The sequence below is a fragment of the Acanthopagrus latus genome, chromosome 14 (assembly GCF_904848185.1).
Source record: "Acanthopagrus latus isolate v.2019 chromosome 14, fAcaLat1.1, whole genome shotgun sequence".
NCBI lineage: Eukaryota > Metazoa > Chordata > Actinopteri > Spariformes > Sparidae > Acanthopagrus > Acanthopagrus latus.
In genome coordinates, this window is record NC_051052.1 from 8,349,833 (window position 1) to 8,376,677 (window position 26,845).

The 26,845-nt window shown below is 44.1% G+C and overlaps 1 protein-coding gene across 5 annotated transcripts in view; it reads left to right on the forward strand.

The window, feature by feature from the left end:
• tafa5a (TAFA chemokine like family member 5a) overlaps positions 1–26,845 on the forward strand; it is a 266,925-nt gene that overhangs the window by 104,363 nt on the left and 135,717 nt on the right. For 2 of the 5 annotated variants that reach the window (XM_037122495.1, XM_037122496.1), the window contains exon 1: positions 14–1,237. The exons of 1 other annotated variant lie outside the window; for it this stretch is intronic. In XM_037122495.1, the coding sequence (XP_036978390.1) occupies positions 1,135–1,237 (103 nt within the window). In that variant the 5' untranslated portion in view covers positions 14–1,134. Of the gene's footprint in view, positions 1–13; positions 1,238–19,254; positions 19,365–26,845 lie in introns of those variants that run through there. 2 more of the 5 variants (XM_037122492.1, XR_005079071.1) reach the window with 2 other exon arrangements.

Below are 26,845 nucleotides of genomic sequence, written 5' to 3' on the forward strand. Positions count from 1 at the left end.
ACTGTGCGTCTGTGTGACGCTCAGCCGCCATCGACCGATGTTAGGAATCAAACAAACACACATCATGCGCAATATCAGATCAATACTGAACACTGCGCGTCTCGCCTCACGCTGATCTCCATCATGTAAAAACCATTGATTCGGTGTGTCAGCGGCGCGCCGTGCCGAATTCACTGAGAACCGCGACCTCAAGTGGCACGCTGCTGACGCAATATCGATTATCCGAATGTTTCACTTTGGACAAAAATCACTTGGAGTCGCACGGTGCGCACTTTTCCTCTCCAGTCTCCATCCTGCCTTCTTCTTCTTCTTCTTTTTCCTCCGCACCTCCTGCGAGCATGCAGTGATCCCCACCTACTTCGTGCCCAAACGGAGAGCTTAGAGAGGACTTTTTCTTTTCCTTCCTTCCTTCCTTTTTTTTTTTTTTTTTTTTTTTTTGGCGACCAGATATCCTCCTTCACCCACCCGGGAGTCCACTCCAACGGATTTTACAGGACAACCCCCAACGTTTGTGTTATTTTTTAAATTTTATTTTATTTTCTTGCTCGCCGGTCTGCGGGCTATGCCGTCGGGGCTGGAGAGGATCGAGGGGGAAGCTACCACAGGTGAACGGAGGCTCTCTTTACGACGCTGCGGTATACGCGGCTGAACACTTGGAGCATTAACAGGACGGGGAATTGAGGTGGACGCACTTTGGGACAACTAAAAAAATAAGGACGTCTGCCAACTTGTGTTCCTGAAGATACATAAATATATTTATATGTAAATACACTGTATTATTTCACCAACCCGGGATTCCAAAAGGAAGATGTGACCTTTTTTTTTTTTTTTTTTTCTGTCTCTCTCTCTCTGTCTTTTGCGCACCGGCAATCCGACTGAAACCTGAGGAGCACTCGCTTTCTGTCTTTCTTTCTTTCCTCCCCCCCGCCGTCACTTGCTCCATCCTGACATGCCTTTTTGTGGGATTACACGCGGAGATACGAGCGCTGTCAGAGACCGAGCTGGATTGTGAGATATTTGGCTTTTTTTCCCCCTCTCCCTCTCTTTATTCGTCACCCTCTTCCCCTCCTTAAAAGAAAAAAAAAAAAAAGAAAAAAAAAGAGAGAGAGAGGAAGTGCTTCTGTTTTGTGTTCAATGGCGAGGTTGTCAAGACGCAAAGATGCCACTCGCTGGCCGAGGATGTCGTCAACTTTCTGGGCTGTGCTGCTGCTGACAGCGCTGCTGCTCCTCTACTGCGGTAAGTCTGTTTTTTTTTTTCTTTTTTTCTCCCCCGTCGGCGGCGTTTTTCGGACGCGTTGGAGAAGGGGGGGGGGGGTGGAATTGGTTTGGAGGCACAGGGCACAGAATGCTTTGACAGCGATGTTATGCAACTGGTATTGGCAGTCGCTCCTGGCGTATTGATCTCACTACTTGTGTCACCCCCCACCACCACCTCCCCTCGCATTCTTAAGGATTATTGGAAAACACTGTGCTTAAAAAAACAAGACAAAACAAAACAAAACAAAAAACCCCAAAACAGGAAGGCCCACCTTCCCACCTTTAATCTGCCTCTTCCTGCAGACCCTTGTGCAGCAGAGAGGGCTCTGGATAAGAGATGTCTGGTGGTGGAGGTGGGAACACTTTCCTTGGATGGGAGGCGGAACTCAAGTGTCCCACAGGCCTAATTAAGCCTCCTGTGACTCCTTTTAATTCTATCTCTCCCTCACACACACACACACACACACACACACACACACACACACGCATCCTGAGGGCTGTGTTGCTGTCAGACTGACTTACCGAGGTCAGACAGTCATGTGTCTGTCATATTGTCTCCGGTTTCAGGAGGCCGTTTGGAACCAGACTCTGTTGATGTGAATGAGCCTGCTTTAGTTGGGCAAACAGCGAGTCTTATTCCAGGCTGTCGCCCCAGGATAACCTTATTAGGGAAATGTATGCACACACACACACACACACACACACACACACACACACACACACACACACACCCCTTTTTCGTCTGGGGGGGCGACTTCCCTGGCCGAGGGTGTCTTTTCGTTTCTCCCTCCTCGTCCCTGGCACCCTCACACCTTCCCTCTCCCCTCTAGCCTCCCTTCCCACGCCTCCGTCTCCTCCGAAGCTGCTTCTGACTCACGTGCGAAGGGAGGAATCCAGCTGGCAGGCTGTGCTCCAGTCTGCTACACGTGGAAACACACACAAAAAGAGTCACCTATAGCCACGATAAGAAGCCCATTAAAACGAAGGAAGTGTGTGTGTGTGTGTGTGTGTGTGTGTGTGTGTGGGGGGACTATTTCATTAGCCGCCGAGCTAACAATGAATATAATCTTCTACCAGTTTTTCGCCTCTGCTTCCATCGTCATCTTTTTTTACCCTCGCCTCACAGTGGACACCAGATTGAGTTTGCTTTGTAATCACAGCAGGTTAATCAATGGGGGAGGGCAGTGGCGGCGGTGTGGGGGTGGCTTATATGAGGGAGAGCTTCTGGATATGGGGGTCTTTCTCTTCTTTTATGGTGCCTTCGGCCATGTCGATTGATCTCCCGCTTGTGTCCAATCAATGCTGCTTGGATGTTTATTTCAGTCAGCAGTCTTTCAGTGCCCCCCACCACCACCACCACAGCCACCCCCAGCACCACCTCCAGGACCTCGACCCCCTACACCGGCAACACCTGCAATACAATTGCAGTAGCGATTCTTTGATTTCTTCTCCTTTATAATCTCTTCGCCCCACGCTCCCAATTGTTTGGTCCCCGTAGTTTGAAAGAGAAAGTGCTGTTTGCGCAGCGCTGAGGCTCTCTCTCTTTTCTTTGAGTGTTTGAACTCTGTGGAAAGAAATGACAGCAGCCAAATGAAATGACATGACGCATGCGTATATATATTAAACCGAAGCCCCAGAGCCTTATCGCTTTCCTCCTCCCTTCCATCCTCTCTTCCCATTTTTTTCCAGGCTTTAGTCGTAGCTGGTGGTCTTTTCGGGGCTGATGAATCAACTGAAAGCTGCGGCTCAGAAGATTTCACTGCTTCCTCGTTTAGTTTTGTCTTTTCTTCTTGTCCGTCTCCATTTTCTCCGACCTTCCCTCTTCAACGCTTGTCTTTCTGTTTTGTCCTTTTCTTTTTTTTTTTATATTTATCTCACCCTCTCCTCCTCTGCTTTGTTCTCGTGTCCTTCGATGTCCCGGTCAGCAGTCTGCTACTGTTCTCATTTCTTATGTTCTCTTTATTTGACTTGAATTCTTGCGCTCAATTTTGATCATCATGTCTTATCTTCTTCTGTCTTTTCGCTGACTCTCCTGGCGCTCGTCTCTTCAGTGGCAGCAATGGAAGTCTTATTCAATCTGATGGCTGTTGAATAATTTGGGATTTTGTGAAAAAATAGGTTCAGTTTTCCATTTTCGTCCTTTTATGTTCAGAGGTTCGTATATTTCAGGGCTGCAGCGAACCATTTGTCTGACACATTTAGTGATCCTCCTATTATTTTCTCGGTCAGGCCGTGAATCCACTGGTCTGTCATCCACCAGAAAACAGCGCAAAAAAAGCCTGTGAGTGGCGGCGACAGCTCATCGAGCGTCTCTCGTTTTGTCCGACCGACGGTCAATGATGGTGTGATGTAGAACAAGGGAAAGCGGTCAATTCTCCCAGTTTCAGGAGCTGCAACTATCAAATGTGTCATGTCAGCTCATTCATGTATTGACTTATTGATGAATCAGTTTTCTTCACACAACATTATTGAATGTGCCTTCACATTCAGATCCAAACAGTTCATTGCGTTTTCAAATGTGTCGTAAATCAGTGTTATTGTTTTTTGTTTATTCTACGCACCATAATGTTATATGGAGGAAAACCATGTAAGCTTAATGGACCAATGAGTTGGCTATAGAATTGAGCTGCGTTGAATAATCAATTAAACGTCAACTATTAAACACGGCACTAACTAGTATGATAATGAATGAATCATTAAAAGTCACCATTCTTTGATTCCAGGATGTTAAAGGTACATTATGCTGGAATTTTAGTTGAAAACCCTCAAAAATCAAAGTGGTTGTAAGTGATTTCTTTGAATTAAATAACTGTTAAATAGCTCTTTATTCCAACAGTATTGGGTCAGCAACCCATGTCTCCCCTCCCCGTGCTCAAGCAGTAAAAGGAAAACAATATCTGGTATCCCTGCCCTCTTCATCCAATGAGGACAGAGAGCTCCAGGAAGAGTATTTGCCATTTGTTTTCAAAATCACTTAATTGGTTTGAGTAATTCTTCAAGAAAACAAAGCCAAAATGATCTTATTCCAAGTTCTTATGGTTGCAATGTGAAGAAATAACAGTCTGACATTCTGGCCCTTGTGTATTTGGTTGTATTTCATTTACTCAAGTTAGCATGCTAACCAGCTAGCAACAGTCCAACATTCCTGTGCTCCCCGTCTGGACCACTACATGCACGGCTAATCGAGCTAACGGCAGCTACAGGCTACTTTGGTGTTACATATCGCTACTGTAAATTAGATTATTTTCTTTCTGTGCTCTTTTATTCCTCCAAGACAGTAAAATCTAAAAATCTTTGGGTTGTGGATGAAACAAGACGCTTAATGTCATCGCCTTGTGTTATGGGCAACACCGATTGACATTTTCCACCATTTTCTGACATTTTGGAGACCCAACAACCAAATGATCAATCAAAAATCTAAATATTGCTGTCATCAGTGGCAGCCCTGCTATAATGCTGTATACATATGCACTTTCCCAGTACTCAGGTATACATATGGCCAGAAAAACAACAACTTGCATAGATGTATTTGCACTTTTCACCCTTTCTGAGGGACTCCCAGCGGCATTCCTGTCTGTGAGAGAGGGAAACAAATACTGTACGTATTTGAGACATTTAAATGCATGGTGTGTACTGTATAGCTATTGTTTGTACCAAGGGCGCTTTTTGCTTTGCTTTGCTGTGGTGCTGTGTTGTGCAGCCAAAGGGGGTGGGGTGGGGGGGCGGTGGTGTGTGTGTGTGTGTGTGTGTGTGTGTGTGTGTGTGTGTGTGTGTGTGTGTGTCTGTCTGTGTAGAGGGGAGCTCTGTGATTATGGCTATGACTCATATGGTGCCTGTCACCTAGAATCAACATCCAACTTCACACGATCCGCCATCCTCGCTCGGGCCCTTCTGAGAGGAGAGGACGAGAGAGAGAGAGGGAGAGAGAAAGAGAGAGAGAGAGAGAGAGAGATGTCGTTGAAAGAGGTGAGAGCGGGAGGTGGCTCGATATCCTCCGCTAATGCCTCGGTAAGGAGAAAGGAGGGGAGGGGAAGAACGGTAGGGCGAGGGGGCAGAGGGGAGGAGATGAGCCCTGCTGGAGGGGGTGAGAGAGGTGAAAAAGTGGGGAGAAAAAGAAAGTGAAAAGAATCCAAAAAGAGGGCGAACACAAACGGAGAGAGACGAGAGAGAGAGAGAGGCTCAAGATAAATGGCAGCGGCTCGACAATTTAACCGCTCATACCGTGTTGGAGACTCTAATCACACGAGAATGCTTCAGTACCCTCTGATTATATTACAAAAGAGGAGAGGGAAAAAAAAAAGAAGAAGAAAGAAGAAAAATAATAAGAGCATTGTATTCTGTGCACTAGCTCCCTCGCCTGGAAGCTCTCAGCCATGCATTCTGTTTGCCGACAGCGCCATTATGTATTCATGAGGCTGTAGCCCCTGCTTGTGAGCCCGCAGGAAAGATAGAGCCACAAGGCTAGCTAATCAGTATGCTAATCTTAGCTTCGGGAGAGCTGAGGAATGTTTGCAGCGGCTGTGGTCCCGGTCTGAAAACTGCAAAGGGGGGGGGTGCGGATGAAGGGCTGGAGGAGGGGAGTGGTGGGGTGTATATAGAGGGGGAGGACAGGAGGAGAGGTCATGTGCGACTCCCTTCTTACAGCAACCTTCAGCGTCAAAAAGCGATTGCTGATTCACTCCAGCCTTTCCAGCGTAATCATTGCGGGCACGCGCGCGCACCTATATGCGCAGGCAGATCTACACGCTCAAGGGCAAACAACATACATTAGAGATATTAATGAATGTAACATACATCAGGGCACATATGTGGGTTACTTGCGAGCGCCGGTGCATCAAAGCAGTTAGTCAGGGTCGCACCCCGTGACCCGCTTGCACATGCATGGACATTACCCTGCACGGATTTGGTTGAGAATGCAGAAAGGTCACACACACACACACACACACACACACACACACACACACACACACACACACATATATACACACACACATACACACATGCTGCTCCTGCCGGGGGATGAAAGCGTTTGACCCATCGGAACGGCCTGTCTCTCAGCGTGGTCTCCCGTGTTTCCCCCCGCCCGCTTTGTTTGTTTCACTGGATCGATGGATTATTGACTGTCACGGAGAACCGCGGCTCGGGGGGGCATCCGCGGGGAAAGAGACGGTGCGACGTGCCCTTCTAAGAGCTCGAAAACACGTAATCACGCACGGGTTTACCCACCCAGACGCACACACACCTCTGTCGGAGATTTTTTTCTGATCACAAGCTGAGAAAGTGGGACTTGGCTGCCCCCCCTCAAAAAAAAAAAAACACGAGAACTTGTGGACATATTTGAATATCTTATCTTATTTTCAGCATAGCCTCGAGCCTCTTTTCCTCTGCAGGGAGGGAGAGACGGCGAGTTGGGAAGCAGCAGAGAGGGCCGCCGATGGCCCGGGGATGTAAATTCATAAAAGGAGTCAACCTGTTGAGTTTTTCCACCGAGGAAGCAAAGAGCACCGTTATGGACCCCCGGAAATGGGGCCAGAGACTGCATACATATTTGAGCAGCTTTTAAGAAAGGCGGCTTTGCAAAATTTAAAGACCCTGATGAGTGTCATTTGAAGAAGGCGGGGTGGAGGTATCGCTGTTATTGCATAATGAACGCGCCACAGATGGAAGGCGTCGAGTTTTGTAAGGCAAAGGAGGAATAATAAGAATTTTTGCGACCGGCGTCATGAAATATTAAGCAGCGAGGGGATCATTCTCAGTCTGTGCAGGGACCCATTGACATTAAATGGGAGATGGCATTGTGGCCACAGGCGCTGTGTTTTTCAGCACAGCCCTGCACTCATGTGTCAAGCCACGCTGCTTCCTGTCATCTGGCAGTGAGTGAATAGAACATTTTTTGAATTAAGGGAATGCTTGATAGGGATCTTCAGGCATATGGTTGCTGCTGTTGGCGCTCGCCGTGAGGCAAAGGGCATCCATCATCCCAGAAGTTTCAAGAATGTGTTGATGTTGCACTTTGGACTGTGGACAGGCAATTACATCAAACCAGGGACGCACAGTGACAAAGCGCCATGGTTGACAAGTGAATTGCCTCCTTTTGAACAACATTCTCCAGTTTTTACACGGAGCATCTGTTGAGTTTGCAGAGGTTTGCTGACCGAAATACCGTCATATATCAACTTTGGATGGGTTTTCATCAAATTTTCTACTGACAGTAGTTGCACCCAAAGGACGTATACTGACTTTTCTGACTCATGTCCCGAGTTTTTGCAAGTTGGCGCTTTTTGGTAACATTTATCAACTTTTTGCTACACAATGCTGTACTCATAATGTCCTTTTTGTGATTTGGGATATTTCGTGGCCACTTACTATAGTTTGTTCACTTCCTTTCTCAGCCTTTGCATTCAATGAGTGGAAACATCTGCTCATACCATCGCTACATTGAGTGCTAGCCTATAGCTACTAGCCTATTTAAAATACAGTGCTTATATAAGCTAGTTTTGTACTGAACTGTTGGGTTAATATCCCATCTGGCTGTCAACAAGACATGTATGTTATTTTTGATTAAATCAAGTATGTTCAGTTTAAAAATGTGGTGCTGAAGATTTATTTGCACATGCAATGACAAGCTCTACGTATTAGCAAGTATTAGCATGCTAACAGGCTAAACTAATATGATAAACATGATAAACCATACACCTGCTAAATGTCAGTGTGCTAGCTAGTTCATAATTAGCATTTGGCTCAAAGGACAAACTCAGTCGCCAAGATAAATACATCTCTATGCAAACTTTATGTTTCTTTTGATTTGGGTTATTTTACATGTGCGTGCTGTGATGCCATCACCATCGAATCCAAAATACAGAATCAGAATACAAAAATGTAGCGGCAAAAGGCTGATAGCAAAATAGGAAAACCAAGCCGGAAATAACGCGAGGAATGAGGAACCAAATGCTGGGAACACATGACAGGAAGTTGGGACAGGGACCCACAGGAACACAAGGGCAACAGAGAACAGATGAAGTCGGAACAAAGAGAGAGAGACAGGAAGACAGGGACTTAACAAGGGATGATAACTAACAGAGCACAGGTGAGGGGTGAAGGGGGGCAGGGAAACAGACAAAGGGCGGAAATGAAAAGTAAACAAAAGACACAGACCTTCAAAATAATACCTTGACAGGTAAATGGGCTGAAAAAGCCTCGGGTGGCTGCACACTCTTAGTCTTGTTCAATAATAGACCAGAGTTGAGATAAGCAGCTTCGGCGAGAACCCTGTTGATTCACACAGAAACACAGAAGTCAAGCAGATCTATTTTGAAATTACATCGAACGCGGCGCATTGTTCTCTGCCGCCTTTCACCGAATCAATGAACGCTGGCCTTTCAGTTGACAGGCCTAATACACACAACACTTATAAATGCAGGTATGCAATCAATTACGGCCTCGGTGCTTCCTGTTTCAGTAATACATCTGTGCGTGCCTCCTGTTTAAACTATTGATTTTAGGTAAACACATGAGGAAAGACTGCTTAATGAAAGAGAGATGTAATGCCAGAGCCCGAGCACAGACCATATCATACACAGTATACTCTCGTGGCGTGGAGACAGTGGAGAGTGCTTTAGAAACTATAGCTGAGTTGTTGTGTAGCTTTTTGCTGTACTTTACAGTAAATCCTTCCCGCCTTTGCTGTGCAGTTTTGTTATCGCGGCTTCATCTGTGGTGAAACAGCACGCGGCCTGTTCCTCCGCAGCTGCTCCACGGCCTCGGAACAGTTTACAGCTACAACAGTTGGCGCGCTTGTTTACACCGAGCCGCAGTAAAAGTTGCATCAAAGCTGCTCTCCTGTCTCTCTGACTCTGTTTCTCCCGTCGCCTCGTCCTTTCCTCTTCCCGGGCTTAAAGTCATCTCTACCTCCACCTTTTTTTTTTTTTTTTTTCCCCAGCCAGAACCCCGCTGTGTCAAAAAAAGAAAAGCGAAAACACTGATGCCATAATAGCATGCTAATACGCTCTGACATTTACTTAATGTGAAAACAAATTGTGAAGCGCTGGGAGTTTGCGGCTAGGCGAAGTATCGCCGCCGCCCGCCTCCATGGCTAATTGCACCTTAAATGCTGCGTGTCCCATCGTGAATTAATTTGGTGTCAATGCGACTTTAATTACCATTGAAACTGCATGTATAATATTTACATATCATATTCCGAGTGGCGTATGACTGCGGGGCTCAACAGGTCCCAGTCAGAGGACGGGCATCGGCCATGATGGCATGCAAATGACGATACAGCTCGGGAGTTTTCTGATTAAAAGGAAAAGTACAAACAAAATTTGAGATTCAGGAGCCTCATTTGGAGCCTTTGACAAAGAAAAAGTGATTAACGTCGGGGCTTTGAAAGCAGCACTGTAGAGTGTGCGAGACGGCTTAATTGGGTCTGAATCCGGACAGTCTTGCGGTGTGCTCCCGCCTCGGGAGGATTCAGGGATGTGCACTTGTGCTTGTTTTGCCTAGGGCCAGTAAGCCCATTCAGAGAGAGATGCTAAAGCTACTCCCCCTTTATTACTGCAAAAAGCAATTGCTTGGAAGAAAATGCCAGAATGGTGCTTTGAATTCCTGGAGGGGCCCATCACCGAGACGCGGCCCACAGAGCTGAGACAGCTAGCATCTGGAGCAAAGACATGGCGGTAAAGTGGAGAGAGAGAGAGAGAGAGAGAGAGAGAGGGAGAGAGAGAGAGAGAGTGGGAGGAGGAGGAGGTGGTGTGTGTGTGTGTGTGTGTGGGGGGGGTGGCAGAGAGGCAACGAGAATGAGAGAATAGGAGAGGGAAGGGAGACAGACGGAGAGCACAGGGGAGGCAGGGAGATGTTGGAAAGGGGTTGACGAGGGAGCAGTGGAAAGAGCTCGCGGAGGGAAAAAAAAGAAAAAAAAAAAAGGACAGAGCAGGCAATGAGACAAAAGACAGACAGACGAGAACACTCAGACGGTCCACCAATTGACAGGCGGTCGGGGAATAAAGTCAGCTAACACAATGAAGCAGTCGGCAGACAGACTCGCCGCGGAGTAGCCGAGAGGCTCTCAGAAGTAGAAACAAATATTACATTAGAAGAGACAGAAGCCATTTGTCACAGTGGGAGACCTGAGAGGTAGTTAAGCTGCGGAATATCTGGACCCCACGGCCTGGTTGATACACGTCGCCACGAGGAGGAAATTGTGCTGAAGTCAACACCGTTCAATCAGCTGTCCGGTGTCCTTCAACGACTCCAGCACTTAACGAGATGACGCCGGCGCAAAGTTTTACCAGCCTAACTCCTGAGAACTTGTTACGGTGCCTTCAGGGCCTCCCCCTCCCCCCTCCCCCCTCCCCCCTCACTCCCTCTCTCCGTCCATTTTCCTCCCCGCTTTTCATCCGCCGTTCTCGCACTTCCTGCCAGCCCCTGTCAGCCCGCACCTCCACATCGAGGCCCGGTGACAACACGCGCTGACAGCCGCGACCCAGTGTTAATGTCCCTGGAAGATAACTTTGCCGGACATGTATGGTCTGAATGACGGCCGCGCTCTCTTTGCGACCGTGGACGTCGAAGGCGGCGGAGATTCTGAAACCATTTCAAGGATTGTTCGAGGCAGGCAGTCAGTCAGTCACCTGGTCATCAGGTTGGCTCCGCGCCACACGGTGCATTACCTGATCCCGCCATTTGAAACGCGCTTCATTAAATAAAAGCCGGCGTAGATTTTTCATAACTACAAAAGCGTCTATTTTCTCTCTTTCTTTCCTCTCCCTCTGTTTCTCCCCAAGTTAAGCCCCTGACGCCAGCCGTGATTGATATGGAAATTACAATGTGCCTGCCCTCATTTATCTTGCACTGTTGCTTGTTGCTGCTCCAACAACCATTTTGGGATGCAGAAACGATGAACTGATTTGTGGGCTGCTGTTGTGGAGAGCAAAAGGGATATATACTGTAAAGATTCGATTGGAGACACGGCACAGCCCACAGGATGAGGACGGCTTCCTGATTTAATGGGGGAAAAAAACAACCAGCGTGCACCGTGAACAAAGCTGTAACTGCAGTAATTTCTAGAGGCACGTACGGACTCCCAGAAGCAGCGTCACTAATCGGATAAGTCAAATGTATAACTGAATACATGAATAAATAATAAAGTGCAGTTAAATAATTTAAATGTATGCATGTAAGAATATAAAGCCTCCCCAACATTTACCCATAACTATGTAATCCTTACATTTTATTGCCTCAATTCCCCTGTTTTGCGGGTCACTGGGTTAGGGTGAGGTTCAGCCTTTTTAATATTTTGCCAATGCAACATTTTCCATTTTCCCTCTTGTTTTATATTTTATGTCATACACCTGTGAGATGAGCTCCCTGCCCATCATCATTCAACTGGTAAAACACTGAGTGTCATTTAATCGCTTTATCTTTATAGTTATTTATCTTTTTACAACATTTTCTATTAAGTGAAATTGGACAAGTTCAGATCGGTTTGGTCAAGTTTGATAGACTTGCGCTGGATGTCTCCTGGATTTATCCATAACTTTTTACCTAATCATTTTAGAAACGTTTATCCATTATGTTGAGCCAAAGTTTCAGTCGTTTATCAGTGTTGCCATCTATTTGAACCATTTACTCAACTCACCTCAACCAATAACTCCTCAGCTGACTACTTCAGCTATGTTAAGATAGTCCGCCTACTTTTGGACTATTTTAATTGCTTGTTAATCACAGCTAGCACATCGTGAGAGCCATTTATCCATTATTTTCAGCAAACTACAAAAACTTTTAATTCACCATAGGCTAGTTAGCTAATTGTTTGAGCCAGTTATCCATTAGGCTACTTTTAGCAAACCTTTTAAACTATTTATACATTACAGTTAGCCATTTACTAAAAAATTACAACTAACTTGGTTATTACCGCTAGCTATCTGTTAGATATCAGGCTACTTTGAGCAAATTATGTAAATGGTTTAGCTAACCGTTTGAGCCATTTACCCATTATTTACAGCAGACTACTCAAACTGGTTAAACATTACAGTTAGCTAATAGTTTGAGCCATTTATCCATTAAGCTACTTTTGGCAAACTTTTTAAACTCTTTATAATATTGTAACTATTTTAGCTTTTCAATTATTTATCCATCACTTTTACAAACTTTCCAGACAACTCTGCTAAGTTGCTAGCTAGCTGTCACGTGGTCCTGCAGTGTTCAGGTGTTACAGCCAACTAAATATGTGGATTTGTTACAGTTTAATTAGTTGAGCTTCTCCTCTATCTTTCCATATGCTCACTCGCAAATGCAGGAAGTTACAACTACTTCATTGGGAATCACCATCATTTAAGCTGTAATAGTCAATATCAATATGTCAATATAGCTGTAGTATGACATATTCATCCATGTAGAAAACCACCAGTCAGTAGCCATACTTAATCATTAATTTTCTTTTAACCTTTAAAATATGTTTTATTGTCTCAGCTCCTGATACCCATTTCTATTCAGACCTCTGTGGTGGCGATGCAGCACAAGTGGAAAAGCTCATTACAATAAGGCCGGGTCGGCTATAATTAGCAACGAGTTGATTCTGGCATCAAAAAACTCGGTGAAATCACTTGTGTTACGTTCACTTTGCAATGACGATTTTGGAGGAAAAGTTGAGATTAAAAGTCCTTGAACTGGATAAGCCTGATCTTCACGCCACAGTAGCAGAACGCAAACTGGTATGACAGAATACAGTGGAGGAGGATGCTGCTTGGAAAGAGACAAGGCAGTCGGATGAAATAAGTAGCTTAAATAAGAAAACTCCTGCAGTGTCTGTCAGAGCTTTAACATACACTCACGACAAAATTCTCTCTTGAACTGGTAGATAGAGTGTGTTCATGCTTCATCAGCCACCACTGGTTTTGATGCTGAAATAAAATGTACAGATAAAATTGGTTTGCACCAGGTTGGTCCAGGAAATAGCCAGTGCCTCAGACTCTGACCTTTATTAACTGCTACATTAAAGGGGAAATATGTAAAAAAAAAAAAAAAAATTAACTAAAAGAAAACAGAATGTGAAGAAATAACAATCGATGTGTTGCTGAGCTATTTATTGCAGTTAGCATGCAAACCAGTTAGGTCTGAGCTCCCTGTCTGGCTGCACAGTTAACTGTGCTCGTTAGCTAACCACAGCTAACGTTTGAAGAAGTTAGGGTTAACTCTGGTGCCTCCTATGTGTTTGGAGTGTGAATCCAACAGCAGGTCAAATCAATGTATGTATTTATATGTTTATTATTTTGTTATTTAGTTTTGATCTGGGCAGTTTCAGTCCTCCGTAGCTGTTTTTCTTAAACATTATTTACAAGAAGATTCAACAAGATTGATCATCGACAAGTCATGATTTCACTATGTTGACTACAACTAAATGATGGACAGTCAAGCTAAAATTGCTTCCACTCTCTCTAAAGTCATCCTTTTGGCATGCCATCCACATCTTGAACCCAACCCAGAATCCCAGAAAACCTTGGTTTATTTAAAGGTCTGTTATATATACAGAGGCAACATTGCAGTCAAACTTCCTGGCTGTTCTGAGGCGTGTTTGTCATGCCTTTTGTCAATGCTCGCCTCCTGGGGGGGCTTTGTCTTCTAAAAGGCGGTGAAGATGATCCCTGTCCGCTCTATTTCTCTTTACCCTCCTGACACAGTCTGAGGGAGGGAGAAAAAAAGGAAACCACATGCAAGAACACAGGCAGAGATGCAAGAGAGAAAGCCAGACGAAGACTGTCAGAAGAGAGGGTGGGACAGAAGGTTAGCGCTGCTGCGAGGGACACAGTGGGAAATGTTGCCTGAAAGTGCCCAGCGAGCTGCAGCAGCGTAATTCCACTTGATACTCCTCTACATGCTGAAACATGGCTCGGTTATGAATGCATGACAGGCTGGAGGAGATCTTTTTTTTTTATTTTTTTTTTTTTTTTTATTTCTCTCGTGCTCTCACGCTATCTCAGTCTCTCTTTGTATACAGTATATAATACTTCCCCCCTGATCTCCCCAGTGCATCCTGCTCACACTCTCTCCCCCAAGCCTTTGGCAGTGATAAACCCCTCCATTGTCACAGTGACAGCAGAACATGCGAGTTATGCCTGCCTCTTCGGGGTTGAAGAGCTCATTACGTCTTCTCAGCAGGGACCCTATCGGCAACAATATATGTGATGTGCATGTGACACAATGAGTAAAATTCATGCAAATGCACCCTGTTATGAATTACACTGCTGGATGGTATGACAACACACTCACATTATTGCAGGCGAACCCCGTATTTCACGATGAAACCTCCATTTTACACAAGAGCCATGTTACGGGCTGAATATTCAGATAAAAAGACAAACGTGGTTTCTTTTGATTGCGCTGCATTCCTACATTTTCTCTTCTGGCATCTTTCCACGCATGAAATCATCTTGGGCTTTATTCAAATGGTGCGAGTGTCTGAATGTAGGATCTTGGTGCCATTTGTGAAAATGACACATTTCCACTCAGGTAATTGGATCTGATATTGGACTTGAAGAAAACACCATCCAACCTCAGGCGTAAAAAACCAGAACATTATCCGTCATTACTGTCCGTAATAGACACCATCTACACATTTTGAGGACCAACTCAGACACGATGGACTGAATATGACAGTGAAAAAAAATATAAAGTAACTCAGTGGTGCTCAGCTATCCAGACAGTATCTTGTTTAATATAACTTGTTCTAAGCAGACACAAGTTTAAAAGGGTGAGTTCATCCAAATGATAAAAAAAACCAAAACAAACAAAAAAAAACACATTTCTAGTAGTATTGAGCTTTACAGAGTTTTGCTTCCATTCCAAGATGTCAGTTCAGTTCTTTGTAATTGTGGTTTCTCACTGTTTTATGACCTTTAACAATCCAACCAAACAATCAATGGATTATCTGAAAGTAGACAACGCCAACACATATCCAACGCTCCAAGCTCTCAGTCTGGGCAAAGACGGCTGATAAGACCGCTCGCTGCACTGTTAACTGAGCTGACTAGCTGACGGCAGCAACATTTAGCGCCTACTTTTCATTGCTGTGGAGATACGCCGTCCCCTGTTTGTTTGGAAAGTGGTCAGTTCTTACATATTTCACCTTTTAGTAGATTTTCACAATGATAGTCCCATTATTGGGAATCTAGGACTTACTTTAAATGGTGTCTCTTTTTTTAATCGTGTGATATTAAACCTTGAAGAATTTTGGGGGAAAACATTCTAGACTACGAAAAGAGAGCAACAGAATGTGGAAGGATAGGAGTTTTGATGTTGTGACGTGTATGCGTTGCGTTGCAAAGAGTCGCATGCTAACAAGCTAGCCCCGGCCTGCTACTGTGCTTGCAGCTGACTTTACTGCTGTGACAACACACATCATGATTTAATTTCCACAATACTGTAGATAGAAGAAATCTCAGCGTCAGTGATTTTTTTCCATGTTCATTACGAAAAGTTCCCCCTGCTATGTTGGTGAAAGACAGAATTTGGGCGTAATTTGATATTTTTCAAGTGTATTTGATGTCGCAAATTAGTGTTCTAACAGGGGACAGGGATAAACTCTAGGTAAGGGAGTAATTACATTGTTTTTTATTTAATTTCGGCAAATTGCTCCTTTCGAAGGCTGAACATTTGCACTCCAGGACATCTCATGAATGCTTAATTAGCCAGCCTCCACATTGTGTATTAACTGAAACATCAATGATGGGGTATTTCTACAGATTTTGTCTCATGTCTGACACAATAATTAACAAATTGCAGCATGTTTCTTGTAACTCTCTAATGGTGAATAATTGTTGGGGATGGATTTTAGCATAAACCAAACCATATGTCATCGGCTCAGGGCTGCATTGATTTCTGTGGATTATATTGGCCGGTGATTTCATTTTGATATCACAGGAAGATGCATGTGTCACCAGCTCCCCAATTAAATCAGAAGCTCTCGGTAGCGTTTGGCTGATGAATCAATCCTACACACTCACATAAATGTAATTACGTAATTTGTCAACGTCCGGGGAGACCACATCGAGCTCCGTGTGCCCAAAGCCTCCACCGGAGAAAACGAATAGACAGTACTCCTCGCCATTTTGCCCTCCTCTTCATCTCCTGTAGGGTCTGTCCCGTGCAACTTAATCACAGCTATAATCATTCCGTAAGAGCAGAAGTTATCATTTCATCAATTCCCTTTGGCCCGTGGAGGACATTACAAGCAGGATATGGGTTTCAAAGTGGATAGTGCTCCCATTCACACACACACTCACACAAATTATTGCTGTACAGTCCTCTCCTGGAGAGGGGCATGCATTATTCAGCAACATGCTAACATCTATTAATGAATGATCACATAAAATATTAGTCTTTTTTTTTTTCTTTCTTTCTTTCTTTTACCTCAGAGCTATGAAGGTGAGGATGGAGGGTGGCTGACAGCTGCTGTTGTGGGTGCTGTTGCGGATAGAAGGTGATCAGACGATGGGCGTTCTTTTTTTATTTTTTTTGTATTCTAATCCCATCTTGCATCGGGAGGACAGATGTTGGCAGGCTAATTAACAAATCCTTGGGCGATGTCGAAGTACGTCTTCGCGTTCAGAGGCTGCGGGAGGGGAGGGAGGATGTTTTGTTGGATCATACACAGTCAGCATCTCAATGCACGAGCATGCACGTATCACTAGACTGTGTGTGTGTGTGTGTGCACGGAGCAACGTTCACGCTCTCCCTCCTAATGCCCTGCTTTTGGAGTGCTGCATCCTTTCTGAGCGCGTGTGAGACCAAAGTGAGGTGGGCTGACTCGCTTCTCCATTTCCTGTTGACACGCAGTGTCATCAGCAGCCGTCAGCAGCCATCCACTGTTTGCTATTTTATGTGCGAGGAGGCGTCATATTATTGCTTTGATAATTCAGATAAAAGTAACTACTGAATATTTCAAGGTTTTTTTTTTTTTGCATCAGAGAAGTATGTAATAATTATGAATCCAGTCTCTCAGCAGTCGTAAATACTACGTTTTAATTGGAACATAATTGCAGATTGAGCAGTTTAACTCTGTTTATTATTTATATCTAACTCCAGTGGCTCAGCTTACTCGTCAAGCGGCGGGGAGCAGCTCGAGGGTGAATGTGTGTTTCTGCAAACCACAGCTATGTTGAAACTTTATCTTTTCTTTATGTTGCAGATTCACATTTCTTTAGGTTCAGTTTTCTCTACGTTGTGACAACGCTGTGTGTGCATAGTCAGGTTCGGTTTAGGCATACAAACCAGAATAAATGAAGCTTGAAAATGTCCTGATTACCCCTTAAAGTTATCCAGCGGTTTCACGCTTACAAATGTTGAAAACTTGCAAAAAGCGGCCTCTCATTTATTGATTATATTGCTTCGTTTCCACTTGAGTGGCTAGATGTCCCTATGTCTGCTTAAGAATAGCCAGTGGTTTCATGCTTACTAATTTTGAAATGCCACCTTGAACAGCGGTCTCTCTTTATTAATTCTCTTAAATGCCAGTTCCAGGGTTGGAAGTTGTCCAGACGTCTCCATGAAATATGCAGTTGTTCCTGCCCCAAACATTTATTAATTACCCAGCACTGTTGCCATTTACATGGCTGGGAAATATTCTGACATCGTTTTAAAAAGTCTCCAGTGGTTTCACGCTTACAAATGTTGAAATGCTGCCTCAAACGGTGTCTTGCATTTATGACATATCCGCCCTTGTTGCCAGTAACGTGGCTAGTAAATGTCCCGCCGTCCGTCTTCTTGAAATCCAGTGGTTTCATGCTTACAAATGTTGACTTGTCTCCTCGGTCAGTGGCCTCTCATTTAGCAGGTGTCTCACCCAGCTGTGATGTGTTATGACACATATTGTTAAAATGTTATCGTGTATTGTGTTTTCAGAAATGTAAAATTCCAACACTGTATTGTGGCAACTGGGCTGTAATGCTCTGTGGATTAGAGTGGATTAATTTTTTAAAGCTTGACCCATACTTGGGGCTAAAAATGTGCATAATTTTCCCTCTGCTACATTGATTTTGACTAGAATGTGTCCCTTGCAACACTGACGAGATGCAGCACCAAATGAGTCATTTATGTCATTATTTTGTCGTTATTTGTTTGTAATGGTTCATAAATGTTTTATTGTGTCTTTGTAAATTGATAATGAGTTTTGTGATGAGGAAGTAGTAGTGAATCATGAAGCTAAACTCACCCTCCTCTATGTGTGTCATACTGCACATGCAGCACTTATTATCATTGAACATTCATGTGCGCTGCATTATGCTCGGTCTTTAAAGTGCTCTACCAAATTGTATGTTCATGAATAGTTAACTTAAAACAACTTTTTTCCAATGATACAACTGCTCAAACGTCTCTTAAAATGTTTTTCTATCCCTCTCTTTCGCTGCTATCGACTCGCAGTGCCCTCTGGGCCTCGAGGTTAACGCCCGCTTTTAAGGCTGCACTTCAGTTGCCTCAGCTGTGAGCAACTGATCGCAGGGCTGAACCCTCAGTCACCCTCGCCAGGAACCCGGGGATGCCCTTGTCGTGGTGGGGGCTCACGGGAACCTAGCGCATTAGTGGTTGGGTTAGTGCACAGGGTGGCAGTTCAAGGGGCAGTACATTTTCTTTTCTCTTAAGCATTCACATGGAATACACACACGTATACATTTATGCATGTAATTATTAGGGACGCTAGAAGTCATTCACAGTTGGAGTACAGCTAAAGTTATGGCGTCACAGTAAATGGTGTGTGACATTAATGTTTGTGTATTCATTCATTCATGGCTGGGAAAACTTAAATCTAATACTGAACAACAGGATGCAGCACTGAGCAAACCTGAACACTAGCGTACTACAGGTCAAAGCAAAACACATTTTGTAACTTGTTCAATTAGTCACTTAAACGTTGTCAAACCCTGACTGACAAATTCTTAATTCTTTGGGATTTCTAGTACATTTGACCAATGATATACATTAAGTTCTGTCTTTCCTCTGTCCCAGCATTGTAGCCTCCAGCTTTATCCGCATGTACAGCAGAGACACAAGTTTGACGGTGTAGTTACCCCTTACTCAAGTGCCCGGGGTGGTTGGATGGGGGTCATATACTGAACTTCCCTACTGAAGACCTGGGCTTATGTCCTATTGGTAAGCAAGAATCAAGAGTGATTTGTTTTTTTAAATGATGTTAAAATATGTAACCGAAAGTACGTAACTTATATTCCATGAGTGACATACTCACGTCACTTATTATACACAGAGTCAATGTTACAGACTAAACCTAGCAAAGTAGTTTGTGCCTAAACTTAACAAAGTCGTTTCTGTGCCTTAATATAACAATGAAAATAACAAAAGTCACGATATGTCTTATCATAGGAACTGTTTGTAGCTTTGAAGCTGTTTTTGTCTAACCAGATGTTGCATAAGACATAAAGTCGCTTAACTTGACTCCAGAGTCCTTCATGTGCAAAACTGATAACTGGTAAGGAGAGCCTAATAGTTTTAATAGCTTAAAGCCACTGGCCAAGTGGTTGTGCGTGATGGTTTAGGATTGAGAAAATGGTGAAAACACACCCGTTTGCTCTCTTTATTGTTGTTGGTCCTCCACACGGAACATTGTACGCTTCACACCGTACGTTAGCCTGCCTGTTCTTCTGACGACACTGTTTGAAATGATGTTAATATTCTGGAGGTTTACCTCAACCTGAACCTAACCGCACGTTTAAAACTAGCGGCAGTCTTTGTCCTTTTCCAAGTACAGCCACCACAAAGATTCACACACACACACACACGCACGCATACACACACTCATCCATATACGCAGAGTATGCAAATTTCTAAGATAGTGAGGAGAGGGTACCAAATAATGAATCCTCTGTTGCGACTCCACTATTGCAGGGAGATGAATGGCCAGGAGGGTGGAAATAGAATTTTCTCGATTTCATAACCCCGTTCTTTTGTTGTATTGTCATCCTCCGTAATGAGGTCACCTCAAATCGCTCCTCACCCGCTGGAAATCAGGGAACGGGAGTATGTTAAGAGAGAAAAGCGGAGTGAAAGAGGGCGAAAAGTGATGTCAGAAACGCGGGGGTTTCTCGAGGGGCCAATCTTAAGCGCGCGGATTCAGCGGGGCGAGCGTGTTGACGCCTTTGAAAAGCCGCCGTCTGGATATGAGCACGAATTGTGCTCCTCGTTTTTAATGTGGAGTTTTGTTAAGGCTCGCGCTCGGAGCGTACGGATGTGTCCGACGACTGAAATGAATTATCGAGAACGCCCTTTTGAACACACACACGGGCACTCGAGCTCCCTCCTCCGTCTTTTAACCGCTCCCTCTTGTCGCGCACAGACGCACGCCTCCTCCGCCCTCCGACTCCGGCCACAAGGAAGGGGGGGCCGCTAAGTTCTCCTCCTCCGGGAGCCTCCGAGAGAGATTAACGTGAGGTATTTCTCTCCTTCGCGGTGGTTCACTTCTGTAGCGCCGCTAATCTAATGCACACATTATTCAGCGAGGCCCGGCATCTATTAATGGAGACCGCGGCCAGATTTATCGCCCAGGTTTAACTGTATGGCAAAATAGCGCATTAAGCAGATGATATCACGGCGCATATGAAATGATTATGCGGGCTAGCAGATAAAAAGAAGAGGGGAAAAAAAAAAGAAAGAAAGCGGCTGAGGGGACCTGCTTAATTAAATGCGAGGTCCACTGTTATACATCACTGGTTTTTCCCGCGCGCCGGCCACTTAATGTAAACTGCGAGAAAGGAAGCTCTTTTAATAGTAAAAAGCTGATCTGCAGTGTTTTATCCCTCCTCCTCCTCCTCCAACTCTTTATTCTTATTCTCTGCTGTGTCATCTCAAGAAGCCGCTGCGCCCAAATTATGCCTCCAAATTTCCTCCTGCCTGCCGGATTTCCACAAAAAAAAAAAAAGAAGGGGCCAAATGGCCTCCTCTGAGTCTCATCCCAGCAGCATCTGTAATCTCCTCCTCGCCACAAGAGAACGTCACTTCAAGTCCATTAAGGCTCAAGAAATCTTTAGTTTGATATTTTTTAAGAGCTCAAGCTGACATGTTATTGACAAAAAATGGCAGTAATTACAGCTCCCGCTGGAAGCTGTGACCTTTCCCGCGAGGACACGCACTCCGCCGACCTCTTCCCGTGCTTTTCCGACGACCAGACACTCCCCACCCACCCACCCTCCTCTGGCACAAGCACGTCTACCTCACAATCCGCACAATCCGACAAAACATCCCGACCACCGGCATCACACTTAACAATCTGCCGTGCCGCTCAGTAAAGCGCCGAAGCCGTTTCCCTCGCGGACATGCAAAATTCACGTCCTGTTTGGGGAAAGACAGATTCGAAGCATGATGCAGCGGCCTTTAAATAAGCCATAGATTTCTCCCCCCCCGTCTCTTTTATCAGGACGAGGATGCAAACCCTGGGATAATTCAGGCAGAACTGAATGCTTACTCTATTCCTTTCCCCCGTCCTGCTCCTCTGCGCTCCCGCAAGCTTCTTTATTGAATAGCCGGAGATGTTGTAAAGAGGTCGAAAAGTGGGAAGGGACCGCCAGCGCTGCCAAAAATGCAGCGGTGGCTCCGGGGCTGAACCAGTATCAGCGTCTGAAAGTGCACGCGAACTGTACTGTAAATGATGAAGTGAGTATATTATATTGAGTGCAGGCCTTATGTGATTTGTAGAGCATACGTAATGTGTCTGAGCACAAAGTTAATGGCAACATGGGAGTTTTTCGTTTGCAACTATTGGGCATCACAATACTGATACAGTACTGATAATTATATAATAATTCAATATTGATATCGTGTTAATAATTGACGTGATAATACAGCAGATTCAAGACCTGGTGGATCGTTTGTTTATCAGTCACCATTCGTCAAGTTTAATCGTTATTTTTGGACCTTTAAGTTGTTTTGCCCAAACCTAACCTGTGAAGTTGTGTTATTTTGGTTACTTATGTTCCCATTTCTTTTTTTAACAATTCAGTTGTTGATGTATGAGGATGTGTTGAAATAGTCTGTGGTTGATTGTCTTCTGATGGACTGATTGATAAATTGATTATCAGAAAAAGTAAAAAAGTTAAGGGATGTATTCTTACTTAGGTTTAGGTAGAAGACCCTCTTGATAAGGTTTAGGAAAGCATCATGTTTTGGCTTGAATTACATGGTTTGGTCGCCACAAACACGTTCATAAACATATCATACAAATGTCAACGTGCCAAGAGTTGCGTAAACATTAACTGCTAACATTTTGTTCTGTAGTCTGGGTTGAAACAAATGATATTATCCTCTGGTGACATATTTTACATTATTACAACTTTGTTTAACTACACTCATCTGTTTACACAGTAGCCTCCACTCATGAGGGCCCACAGAAGGAGTCAAGTGTGTTTTCAAATAAATAAAAGAATGAATTAAATCCGCTTTCAACCAAATCACAGTTTTTTTTATAGTCCATTACACGACTTAAAAGGGCCAAACGGGGGAACACAAAGTAAAGTGTTACCATTCTCTTTATCACTTTTACCGAGCAAAGTTGATGTCAGCCCTCACTCGGAAGCAATTAGTGTTGGTTTAACGCTGAGGTTAAGGAGAGAACACCTAAACGGAACTGCAAAGTGCTTCAGGAAGCTGTGGATGATGTGATATTCCCTAAAAATGTGAGCCAGAAGCTTTTAACGGTTGCGTCATAAAAAGGGGAACAGCAAAAAGAAGAGAGGCCAATCTGAAGTAGACACGCCGAGCCGCGAGGAGCCCTTTGAGCCAGCGGGAGACCTTGTGTTTGCAGGCTGTCCTCGTGCCCAGGCAGCCCCTTGTGGGTGCTTAGTGTTTAACTGCACCCACACACACACACACACACACACACACACGTATCGGGTTACCTTGACTGACAACGACTGGGAAGGCAGCCATACAGTCAGCTACGGATAGGCCCACTCGTGTGCTGCAGAGGGGGGATGAAAGCAGGAAAAAACAGACGCTCCTATACATGCACCCTTTGCTCCCTTCACGCAGCGCACATAAACAGTCACATCCAACCAGCTTCATCATATCACATAAAAACACATAAGTGGTTCCCTCGGGAGAGTGGAGGTGGGAAATGTAGGGGCATTTTTTCCAAAGCCCAAGGCGCTCTAAGTCGGCGCACTCTTAGACAACAGGCTTCTAATAGGCTTTGCTTGAACTCGGTGGGAGTGGGGTTTGAGGAAAAAAAGGGTTATGATGAAAAGCAAATTCTCTAATAGCACCCAAGATAGTTTGTTGGCAAGGGACTAAATAGCCAGACTCCGTGAAATGAAAGCTGTGGTGTTATAGGTGCTGGTCCGAGGGCTTGGTTACTGTGAATAACAGGGAGACTGGCTTGGCTTGTGGAGATACCTTTGATTTTGTCTCCCGTCATCGGGCCCCCACCATGCGACCCTTCACATCTCTTGTGATTTCCCTGTCTCTGTCCATGATTCTTTGAAGCAACATTATGTAACTTTTTATATTAACACAACAGCTTTGAAATCACGCTGTTGGTACAGTGTGTTGTAACAGGGTGAATGATGTCTATGTCTCAGCCACTCTGCCCCACTCTATCACGTTTCTGCACTGTGTAACTTCAACGAGTGGGTCGGATCACAGCGTTACACACAAGTTTACTTCAACATACATTCTGTCTGATGAATTGTCACAGAACTGGGATTTGTGTTTACGGCGGTACTGCACTGTCCAGGGGGCGCCAGTCGCTAATTCCTCATTTTTAGTAGCCATAAAAAAAAAAAAAAACAGTCGTCAAATATCTTACCCGAAACTAGATAAATGCGCCTTTAATATTCCTCAACAAGTTCGACTTCCTGCTTCATCTCCTCATTTCCTTCTCTCTGTGTCCACTTCTGTCCTTCTGCTTAACACGACACCATCAGCAGCAGCACAGCCATGAAGTACTTTATTTTACGATAAGCCTTCTGGCCCTGAACAGCTCTCGGACAGTTTTGCCTAGTCATGCGGTTAAAATCTGTGTCACAATTGCTGTCCAAAAACATCAGTTCCTTTCACAGGCAGCAATTTTGATGTGATTTAAATGGTGAGGAAATGTGTACAAAGGCCAATTACCGCTGTGTTTATTTTTTTACACAGAAGGACCTAAGGCCTTCTCCCCTTGTTTTCCCTTTCTGTATTCATCCCTTCATTCAAATCATTGGAGGAAAGAGGAGCGGAGAGGTGATAGCAAGAAAGTGATTGTGAGGAAGATAAGAGAGGAGTAGAGGATTGGGGGGAAAATTGGATTAGAGACAAATAATATGAAGAAGACAGAATTGGATGAGAAAGGGAGGACACAGGTCGATACAGCAAAAGGTGACTTCTTTGGTTTAAAAAAACAAGGTTGCCAATTGGCCGTTCCACTTGTTCAGCCCAGGATCAGGACGAGCCCATTCATTCCTGTGGGAGCGTGCTTTGCACTGAGTACACCCATGCCTGCAAGACAACATACATGGTTGTTCTTTTTGTACTGTTTTCATAAATTCACCATTTTTTACACTCTCTAGTTCTGTTTAGAGGTGTGAAGCAAATCCAATGTCTGTGTGGATTAAAGAGGTGGATGTGGTTTATACTCAAAATTATCAGTGCGTAATTGTTGTTACAGGTCTAAAGTCTATATGATGAATGATCAGGCAAATACAGGTCGGAATAGCTGTTTTTAAAGGACATATTTGCAATTTTTCATAATAGTTCCAGTCTCTTCAAGTCCCCTCTTCCAAATACCCAGTTTCCTCTGATTGGTCAGCTCACACATGCCTGAGCCATCCCTGCTACAACAGAGCAGCTGCACTAAATCACTTCCTATGTCGCGGACTGCTGACGAGGTGTTTCATGAGCAGTGTCTTCTGTGGGAGAGAGGAGATTCTGTGCAGACTTTGGCCTTTTTAACTTTCAAGATCTTTTACATGCACAGGAAATGATACAGAACTGTGGACGAAAGAAAACAAATCAAAAATCATAATAGGGCTCCTGTAGAGGAATACTGTACACATAGTTTCCTGTCAACTGTTGACTGCTTCAGTGTTCAACCATGAGGTAAAAATAACGCCTGAGCACCACAAGTTTAAGCTTCATCCTAAACAAATCTGTGAAAACAGATAAAAAAGCTATTACGCATGAACGTGTCCCTGAAGGTTTGCATATCATGCAACACGACCCACACTTACTAGTTTACATTTTGGCATCTGAATCAAGAAAACTGCTGCTTCTTTGGCTGCAAGCGCTCTTTGTCGCGCTGTTCAGACTCCTTTATTAAGAAGAAATAGTTTGAATATGAATTTCTAATTGGATTTATGGACATTGTGATTGGAAGTCAGGGATCCTGGCGCCCATTTAAAGACTGAGTTAGAAAGGTGTGATGTGTGTCATAAGTACAGGTAACATTAAAACACATTGATGTTGGAACATTGCTTACACAAACTGTCCTTCACCTGCCTGTCATACAAGAACAATATTACAGTAGAGAGGGGAAGTCAAATTCATTGTCTTACTGGTCAAACAGAGTCCTGTCCTCCCAAAACATTTTGAGGTGTCCTGGCAGTGACACAGAGATCTTGGGTGTAACAAATCGAAGCAAGGCCTAAAGTCCTGGTGGCCTCCATGTGGCCCAGTTAAACAAAGCCTGCCAAAAACAAAGACTGTAATGGCTGATGTCAGTGTCCCTGAGATAATAGAGGAGATGAGGTACAGGACAGGACAAAGGAGGAAGGTGCAGGAGAGGACAAGGAAAGAGAAAAGGCTTAATTTTATGGTTTTTGCCTTGAGAGTGTCCTTGCTTTGCATATTCATGATGGTGAGGGGACAGGTAGAAAATCAGAGTCAGGATTTAGAATAATTCCCTGTTGACCCCCTTGGCAGTAAAATTGTAATAATCCAGAAGCCATTTGATATTCAAAGGTATATTAACTGAGTGGGTTCACTGTCCCTCCTCTCAGCGGCTGACTATCTCTCCAACTGAATGACTGACTGTGTTTGACTGTGCTGTTGCATAACCTTCAGCTCAAGTGGAAACACTCATTTCATCTTATTTAACATATTTTAGTTTATTTCTATTTCATTTGAGCATGGCAATGGTTCTTGGCTTCCCAACCATACGCTACTGCTTTACTTAATCAAGGTAAGTGAAAGTGGTTTACAAGAGACAGAAAGGCTTTAGGAAATTATATTTAAAAGAAACCAACATGATCCAAAAACAGATTTTGAAAAGGTTAATGGAAAAAAAAAGATAGAAAATTAAAAACAGGCTTAGATAACTTGAGAGTTGGAACAGACCTCAGGTTTGCTGGGAGTTAGATAAACATAAAAACTGAATTCTCCTCTGTGTTGAGTTTTGACCCTGATAACAGTGAGCAGACGTATCTAATACCACCTGGGTGACCCGCAAAGACAAAGTTACAATAGTTGAGCCTGTGAGAAGGTTGATTTTTGAGTCCCGTTCCCAACTTGTCAAATATTATCCTTTTGGGATTGGAAAGTCTAGAAGAAAGAAAATCTACTTTCTTAAAAAGCTGATTGTTGGCTAATTTCTGGCTAGGTTTATAGTCTTTCATGG